Below are 7,585 nucleotides of genomic sequence, written 5' to 3'. Positions count from 1 at the left end.
GGATGACGTGATCGGCGTCGCTGGCTCGACGTTGATCGCGGCGGGCGTGGCTCTGGCACCTTTCTTTGCGGCCTTTTTCTTCTTCTTGGACGTTTTCGGCGCCGGCGTGGGCTCGTCATTGGCGAGTGCCAGGAGGTCGGCCTCCAGCTGCGCCTCCAGCGCTCTCCACGCAGCTTCCATCGCGAGAAGCGCATCCGCATCAAAGTACGGCGCGGCCTGCGCGATCTCAAGCGCCGTGTAGCCGTCCTTGGTGCGCAGCCCGACATTGACGCCCGCTACAAACATGTTCAACCTTACTAACTACTACAAAAAATAGCATACTACCTTGGAGCAACGCGAGGATCACTGCCGTGTTGCGGCTCTGGACTGCAAAGTGCAGCGCTGACTGGCCGGTGCTGTTGACTGCGTCCAGTGCGCTGGCGGTCATACCGGGCAGCAAGGCCGTCACTAAGGCGCGCGAGCTCGCTTCGGCAGTATCGGGCTCGGTCTCGTCGAGGCGGGCGGCGCACATGAGTGCTGTAATGCCAGATTGGTTGGCGACCGTCGGGTCGGCGCCGCTGCCGAGCAAGGCCAACGCGCCGTCGACGTGCTTGGCCGTGCAGGCCACCATGAGTGCTACATGCATCTGTCAATACGTGCGCCTGCAAGAAAGATGCAGAGCGTACGAGTGTCGCCGTTGGCGTTGCCAGTGTTGAGAAGCCGCGAGAACGCAAGTGGATTCGCCGCCAAGAGCGTCGTCATGACGGTCGGCTACACTGTTTGGTGAGCGAGGAGGCGCGCAGCGGGTACCGTACGTGCGGCGACAAGGCGGCAAAGTGCAAAACGTTGTTGAGATTCCCATGCGTCGCGGCCGTATAGTCGGTCGTCTTGGCGACCAGAAACGGCAAGAGCTCGGCGCGATCTAGCATGGTGTTAGAAGGCGGCTAGAGGCGCAGAGGTCGCACCAAAGGCGCAGGCGGTGATGAGCAGCGTGCAGCCTTGCTCGTTCGGCTCGTCGAATGCAACGGGCTGTTCGGCCAAGAACTTGGTGATCGCCGCCTCGTCGGCAAAGGTCAGAAGCCGATGCGCCAGCGCCTGCGGGCTCAATTTCGGAGCCATCGGAAAGAATGATTGGCACGGCCTAATGCGAGGTTCGGATCCGAATTCAGTGTCCTTGTTGTATTATTTTATATGTACACTGGATTTGACTATGCAAGGAAAAATATGTAATTTATTTATGTAATTCGGATCGAGGGAAAACCTCCTAAAACGTCAACGAGTTCAACTCGGTTTTATCACCTCCATGGTCATACCAGCCAGAACCTGAGAGCACCATAGCGCTCGTGGTGACCGCATCCATGGCTCTTCTACTCATAGAGAGACGCATGCTTCACCAGCAACGCTGCGACCTTGCTCCAGCCCTCAACGACAACGACCGTGCTGATGTATCCGAGTGACAATAGGTTGCAGGACCCCATTTGAAGAGCTCCGATTTTGACAGTCTATGTGCACCAAGGCACTGGTACCGAGTTTGTGAGCTTTTTAGATGTGGTGGTGAGCTCAATTTGATAACCAGAATGCAACGAGACAAAAGACGATGCTCGGACTCGGTACAGCTCGCGGTTCAACCTGTTTAACCGTAGGTAGAACGACTAAAACCTAATGTCCGTTTCGTTGGGTTGCAATCTTTTTGACACAAAGCGTTTCGGCCATGCTGCTATTCCGTCTTTAGCCTCCAGCATGTCGAGCAGAGAGGTCGACGCGCTCCTCGAGAAGCTCGCCCACATCAATGTCGAGATGGGCGGCCAAGAGACGCGGAAGGACCGCGCCAAGGCCGCCGACCGCTTCGGCGAGCTCCGCATCAAGATCAGCGACCGGCTTCATGGCCTCAAGATCGTACGACGACGCATTCCGCATCATGGGCGAGGTGGTCATGCGTGGCGTAGTCGCTCACCGAGATGGCCCAGCCTATCTCGGCCAAGAAGCCACAACATCCGCGCGAGAAAATCAAGCAGCAGCAAGGCGTACGCGACGACATCCGGCTCGTTGAGGAAGACCTCGCCGAGATGGCCGAGTGCTACGAGGCCGAGACCAAGAAGAAAAAGGTGTGGGCGCTGTCATGGAGCAACATGGTTGATCATGGCCATCTATCTAGAGCAAATTCTCGCCCGAAGAGCTCGCGATCCGAAAGGACTTTGTGGACCAGTACACGTCGGAGCTCGCGTTCATCAAGGAGCAAGCCTCAAGCGCGTACGTCAAGGCCAGTCCGGGCTTGCGCGCGCCAGGCGGTGGGCTTGGCTTTGACCGCGCCGCCCTCTTTGGCATCCCGTCGGCGACAACGACGACCGAGTTTGCGGGCTTTGCCGACCGGACCGCCAGTGGCAGCGCCGGTGTCCACAATGCAAGCGGTGGTGGCCCGAGCTACCAGGAAGAGGAAGTGACGAGCGAACACCGCGATATTATGCTTCAGATTGAACAAAAGGACCAGCACATCGTACGACGCCTCAAGTCCTATCTCGCATGTTCCAGCCATGATTGCCGTAGGATGGGATGGTCGAGCAAATCGGCACCGGTGTCATGGAGCTCGGGGTCTTGGCGCGCGGCTTGAACGAGGTACGACATGATCTTGGCATGCTTGCATGGCATTATTCTCGTCCATGCGGCTAGGAATTGCAAAAGCAAAACATGATGCTCACGGGACTCGAAGAGCGCATCGACAATACCCAAGCGACCGGTAGGCTTGCATGTTTGACAACGACGAGGGCACGATTGAGGTTGGCCTAGTCGAGAATCTCAATCTCAAAATGAAAAAGACGCTCGCCCAAGTCGGTCGCAGCGGCGACAAGTGCATGATGGACTTCATCTGCCTCGTGATTCTACTCGGTATCCTCGCCGTCGCATACAACATGTTTCTCAAGAAGGACGGAACGACGCCGACCGCCAAGTAGACACTACGTTGTGCGTGTGGTACAAACTGCATTGGTCGGGTTGTCGTGGCTTTTTTAAGTTAATCAAAGGTTATGAGGATCTTAGGGAGCAAGCACTACTCTTCCACTCTACTGGTCTTATTGGGGCGGCTGGTACTGCATCGGCGGTGGCGGGCGCATGTGCATTGGCATCATCGGCGGCGGGCCACGCGGCGGGAACCCTAAATGGCGTCAGTCACAGTAGCAGGCCAACGTCTACCTTGCGGCGGGGGCGCATCATCATAGGACCCGGCGGCATGCCATAGGCAGGCATGCCCGGCGGCGGCATCCCAGGCATCCCCGGCGGCATGCCAGGCATGCCCATGGGCCGCACGAGGCCCACTGGCATCATCGGCCGCGGCGGGCCACGCAGCATCGCATCCGGGCGCAGCCAGGCGCCAGCTACAAGTGCAGATCGATGAGGCCATGCGAAAAACGAGCCGCTGTACGGGTCATGGTCGCGCCATTGCCTTGGACAATCGCCTCGTAGTAGAGCTTGACGTTCTCGCGGTGCTTCCAGCCGCGGTTGTGCTGCTTGCGCCCAGCTTGCTACGCCCATGGAGGAGGAAGGTGAGAGCGCGCCGGCGCAGATGCAGGTACCGAGTCGTGGGTGAGGTAGGTATCGCAGTAGTCGCAGTAGTACCGGGGCATCGTGGACTTGCCGCTATCGCCGCTCGATGGGAACTTGGATATCGACCAATCAGCTCGGCGTTTGGTATTATTCGATTTTCAACCAATCACAAATCGGCACTGTCGCTCCGGCTTTGCTCCGGCGCTCCAGAGAGCAGGAACACGCCCGCGGCAACGACAGCGACCCTTGGCGCAGACAACAACCAGGTTCTCGACAGGTCAGCCACATGCGATTGCACACAGGTAGAGATCATTTGGGTAGAGGTAATACGGTCGTGCGGATCTGCAACGCACCATATAGGAGGCTGTATCGACCCCATCGCGTTGGCGCCAACAACGCAGGCATAATCATCGTCCTCCGACTTGAATCAATCCGAGCGACCACGACGTCGAGAACGCCGAGCCTGTGTAGCCTCATAGCGTCAAAATTATGGAGACTATATTAATGAAATACACGGCTAGAAACGAAGATTTAGTCTTCCATCTCCATGCCTTCGTCGCCGCCGACAGCGTTGGTCACGCGCTCGTTGTCGGCCGCGTTCAGTTGGGCGCGCTCCTTGGCAAAGACAATTTCGGGCTTGATCAAGCTGATGTTCTGTTCGATCTCGGCCACGTCGCGGGCCTTCTGCTTGGCCTTAGAGTCCTTCATGCGGTTCTTGTAGAACGCAGCCTCGCGCTTCTCCTTGATCTGCTGCACGCGCGCCATCGCGTGGAGCGTCGCGCCGACGAGGTCGCGGTCGTACTTGACGGCGCGGTTGCGAATCTTCTCGAAGTCGAACGTCGTATCGAGCGCCATTTCCTTCCCGGCCGCCTTGCGGAAGGCCTTGGTCCACTTGACCTTGCGCGGGTTGCGCTTGCGGTTGAAGTTGCGGTGGCACTTGGAGCGGCAGAAGCGGAAGACCTTCGAGTCGTTGCGGACAAAGGCCATGCCATGGCCAGGGTACACGGGGCTCGAGCAGAAGTAGCACGTGTGGATACGCATCTTACGGGTGCTGCAATATCAAAATGACACACTGAAAAAATCTCCAACAGCCATTCCTGCCAACCAGCCAAAAATCCCAATTGTCCGAATAACCACCAATCAGCGACGCCGATTTCACCTCTAGCAATATATACTCTGACGATGGATATGCATTATGGCAGGTATTAATGACAAGCAAGTCTCCGGCTCGATCCAAAGGCGACCTAGTTTCGATGCATGCCTTCGCTACGACAGCATTGGATTTGCGATAGAAATGAGACAAGAGATATCTGCGTCCTGAGTACCTCTCGAGACCACGGAAACCAAGTTCGGACGCTTAAGGTGTCGCGCTTGAACAAATAAGCGCGTAGGAGGAGCAAGCTCACCGAGGTAAGAGTATCTCGCACACGCCTGCCACAATTGAGAGACAGAGGCACGTTTGGCACCGCGCTGTCCTACTGCAGGGTCGTCTAGTGCCAGAATAGGAATAGCGACGGCGGCCGCATCTGAAACGACCGACCGTCTTAGCGCAAGATGCCAATGTCGCGGGTGCGCCACGAGCGTGTGCATGCCTCGTCCATGGACAGGTCGCCGTCGTACCCAAGCCCTATTGACGACTACTGCCGCGTGGCCAACCAAGCCCCGACAGGCTTGGAGTGGGTCTCGGCCAAGTCGTGCAGCTACCCGCAGGAGCTCGGTCTCTGCTTGCCCCAGCGCGCCTACATCAAGACGATCCGCATCGCAACACACAGCGCGTACGCGCCCTCCAGAGGTACTTGCAATAATCGGAAACCAGCCAATTATTGCATCTTGGTAGTGGAGCTCCTGATTGGCGACGACTCGGTTGTGGCGTCGCATTATCTCGACATGGCCTCGCCCGAGGCCCGCGACGACCTGCCGCTGCACGTGTACTTTAGCACCGACTGCCGACCCCTCTGGTATCAATCCTACTCGATATGAACAACTATTTCGTTCTCCTTAGTATTTGCGTAGCACGGTCGAGTGGCGCGAAGCCACGTCGGTGGACGGCGCCGAGGAAATGCGCGTCGACGTCCACGAACCGCTGAACGTGCTCAAGCTCATTCTCCACGGTCCCCGCTCCAGAAATGTCTACAACCAGGTCCATTCATCCGATGCCCTTGCATTTCTTTATGCCGTACTACGTAGGTGGCCATCATGCAGCTGGATCTGCTCGGTGTCGAGATGACGCAGCCTGCTGGGAACGAAACGAGAGCACAAGCCACCGTGGCTCGAAAGGTCTCGATGGCGTCCATCCAGCGCGCGCTTCTTGAGACGGGTGTGCCCATGGACGTGGTGACCGACCTTGGCGCGCCGCCGGCTGCGGTCGACGAGTACACGCGCAAGGCCATCGCGAGCGTCCTCCTCGTCAAGGCCGACTGCATCGCCAGTGAAGCGTACGCTGACGCGCAGATCTTAACCGAGCACATTCGGTCGCTCTCGAGTCTCGGACAGCAAATGCAGTCACTATCCCGGCTCAAAACGGCCGCGATTGGCAACGAAGATTACGACGCAGCGCTGACCTACCATGAGGTAAATGCACCCTCCATATCGTAGTTCATGGTTCGATCTCGGTGTCTTAGGCCATGGCGGCGCTACATACGACCCGCGAGCGAGCGATCGCAAGTGCCTTTGCAAGCTGCCAGCCCTCACCACCACCTCAAGCTCAAGCGCAAGACGAGTTGGCCCGTGACGTGCCAAAGGATGTCGATCCCGATCGCGCTCATGGCATGGAGTCGATCTTTGATCTGGCAATTCGCGCCTGGCTTCGTGACGACCCAGGCCATAGCCCCGTCAAGGGCAGTGACACGACGGTGTCTCGGCCGGCGCTACTACCGGCGACGACAAGCTTTCTCAACACGATGTTTGGGGCCGTCTTTGTCCACGCCAGCGTCCACAGTAACTGGCGCGTGCGGCGGGCGTGTGTCGAGATTGCCGAGCAGCACATCGCCGTGCTACTGCCCACCTTTGACACCGAGACACTCTACGAGATGTACAGCGTCTACCTCGACGCGATCCTTCTGCACGATAGCTCGGTGCCCGTCATCCTCGCGCTCTTGCATCTCGTGCGCTCCATCTTCGAGAAGCCCAGTGAGGCGACGTCTTCGTTTGGCACCTACGGCCTTCGACGCGGCGTCTTGCGGCCGCTCGTGCACTCCATCACCCGCCAACTATTGCATTTTTGCGCCAAGTTCAACACGCTCTTACGAGAAGAGTGCATTCGGACGCTGCGCTTCCTCGTGCAGCAGCGCCATATCGCCGACGTCGTCTTGGAGGCGACGTGGCAGAGCACGCAACACGCGGAAGCGTCGACCTTTGAGACGCTCCTCGGCCTCAAGTGTCTGCAGGATCTGCTCTACACGTTTGCCGCGGCCGACATTCCGCTACCCAAGAACAAGCCGCTCATGGCCGAGATGCAATTTTATATGAAGGCGCATGTGAACGATGCGAGTGCGGATGTGAGCGGCACCGCTCTCGAGTGCCTCACGCTCCTCTCGGCGCTGTCGCAACAGGACGCGCTCGCGGTCTCGCTCGAAGTGGAGGCCCACGTGCCACTGTTTCGCAAATTCCCCTTTGACACGATGGAGCTCCACCGGCTCACAGCGCATGTCGAGACGTATGCACGACTGCATGGCTTGCCGACGCAGCTGCGCACTTATGTCCTCGACGAAAAGTCTCTCGACGGCTTTGACACACGGCTCCAGAAAGGGTCCGTCGCGTTCGTTGGCAGCGTGGAGAAGCGGCGAGAGCGTAATCAAGTGCCGTCCAACCAAGAGCTCGTGCTCCCAACTGTATGCGCGCCAGACGTACTAGCAAGTATGGCCCTTGCGTCGCGGCAAGGACCTGTCGTCCAGCCAAAAGACACTGCGACGACACAGCTTGTCGCGCCTTTCGAGCCAGAAGAGCTTGCTACAGGCGACACACAAGTCGAGCAGCCTCCCGTCCTGATGGCGCTAGCATCCGAGGCGAGGACCATGGCGCCGACAACAGGCTCTGACGTGCGCCGACCGGACGCCGGAGCCAAGGACGC

General features: G+C 58.3%; 5 protein-coding genes across 5 annotated transcripts; 2 read left to right on the top strand and 3 right to left on the bottom strand.

The window, feature by feature from the left end:
* Nucleotides 1-9: 9 nt before the first annotated feature.
* SPRG_09905 (hypothetical protein) lies at nucleotides 10-1,098 on the bottom strand (the record flags this gene model as incomplete). The annotated part of the gene is made up of 5 exons (XM_012349650.1): nucleotides 10-275; nucleotides 325-615; nucleotides 666-750; nucleotides 795-901; nucleotides 945-1,098. Coding segments are annotated over 5 exons (903 nt in total), but the record flags the coding sequence as incomplete, so codon positions are not given.
* Nucleotides 1,099-1,719: 621 nt separating this feature from the next.
* SPRG_09904 (hypothetical protein) lies at nucleotides 1,720-3,017 on the top strand (the record flags this gene model as incomplete). Its single annotated transcript, XM_012349649.1, has 6 exons — nucleotides 1,720-1,875; nucleotides 1,926-2,084; nucleotides 2,135-2,473; nucleotides 2,524-2,592; nucleotides 2,647-2,713; nucleotides 2,764-3,017. The coding sequence occupies 6 exons, from the start codon at nucleotides 1,720-1,722 to the stop codon at nucleotides 2,925-2,927; spliced, it is 954 nt and encodes a 317-aa protein (XP_012205039.1). The 3' UTR covers nucleotides 2,928-3,017.
* On the bottom strand, nucleotides 2,962-3,636 carry SPRG_09903 (hypothetical protein). The gene is made up of 4 exons (XM_012349648.1): nucleotides 3,546-3,636; nucleotides 3,395-3,494; nucleotides 3,195-3,347; nucleotides 2,962-3,127 (listed from the first exon to the last, which is right to left on the bottom strand). Exons 1-4 carry the CDS (start codon nucleotides 3,594-3,596, stop codon nucleotides 3,045-3,047), a joined length of 387 nt encoding a protein of 128 aa, XP_012205038.1. The 5' UTR covers nucleotides 3,597-3,636; the 3' UTR covers nucleotides 2,962-3,044.
* A 354-nt stretch (nucleotides 3,637-3,990) lies between these two features.
* Nucleotides 3,991-4,600, bottom strand: SPRG_09902 (hypothetical protein). Its single transcript, XM_012349647.1, has one exon. The coding sequence runs from the start codon at nucleotides 4,555-4,557 to the stop codon at nucleotides 4,048-4,050; it is 510 nt and encodes a 169-aa protein (XP_012205037.1). The 5' UTR covers nucleotides 4,558-4,600; the 3' UTR covers nucleotides 3,991-4,047.
* A 476-nt stretch (nucleotides 4,601-5,076) lies between these two features.
* Nucleotides 5,077-7,368, top strand: SPRG_09901 (hypothetical protein; the record flags this gene model as incomplete). Its single annotated transcript, XM_012349646.1, has 6 exons — nucleotides 5,077-5,308; nucleotides 5,354-5,474; nucleotides 5,530-5,656; nucleotides 5,704-6,087; nucleotides 6,138-7,334; nucleotides 7,360-7,368. The coding sequence occupies 6 exons, from the start codon at nucleotides 5,077-5,079 to the stop codon at nucleotides 7,366-7,368; spliced, it is 2,070 nt and encodes a 689-aa protein (XP_012205036.1).
* Nucleotides 7,369-7,585: the final 217 nt, after the last annotated feature.

The sequence above is a fragment of the Saprolegnia parasitica genome, assembly GCF_000151545.1.
Source record: "Saprolegnia parasitica CBS 223.65 unplaced genomic scaffold supercont2.56, whole genome shotgun sequence".
NCBI classification, from domain to species: domain Eukaryota; phylum Oomycota; class Saprolegniomycetes; order Saprolegniales; family Saprolegniaceae; genus Saprolegnia; species Saprolegnia parasitica.
The sequence above is the reverse complement of the archived record's forward strand: the minus strand, read 5'-3'. Positions and strand labels throughout refer to the sequence as shown.

What these genes read in the sequence shown, in the direction of transcription:
- SPRG_09903 (XM_012349648.1), bottom strand. Translation starts at nt 3,596, where the DNA reads ATGCCCCGGTACTACTGCGACTACTGCGATACCTACCTCACCCACGAC. An exon ending in CAATGGCGCGACCATGACCC is followed by an intron (nt 3,348 to 3,394) that starts GTACAGCGGCTC and finishes CTGCACTTGTAG; the next exon opens with CTGGCGCCTGGCTGCGCCCG. An exon ending in TGCCTATGGCATGCCGCCGG is followed by an intron (nt 3,128 to 3,194) that starts GTCCTATGATGA and finishes GACGCCATTTAG; the next exon opens with GGTTCCCGCCGCGTGGCCCG.
- SPRG_09902 (XM_012349647.1), bottom strand. Translation starts at nt 4,557, where the DNA reads ATGCGTATCCACACGTGCTACTTCTGCTCGAGCCCCGTGTACCCTGGC.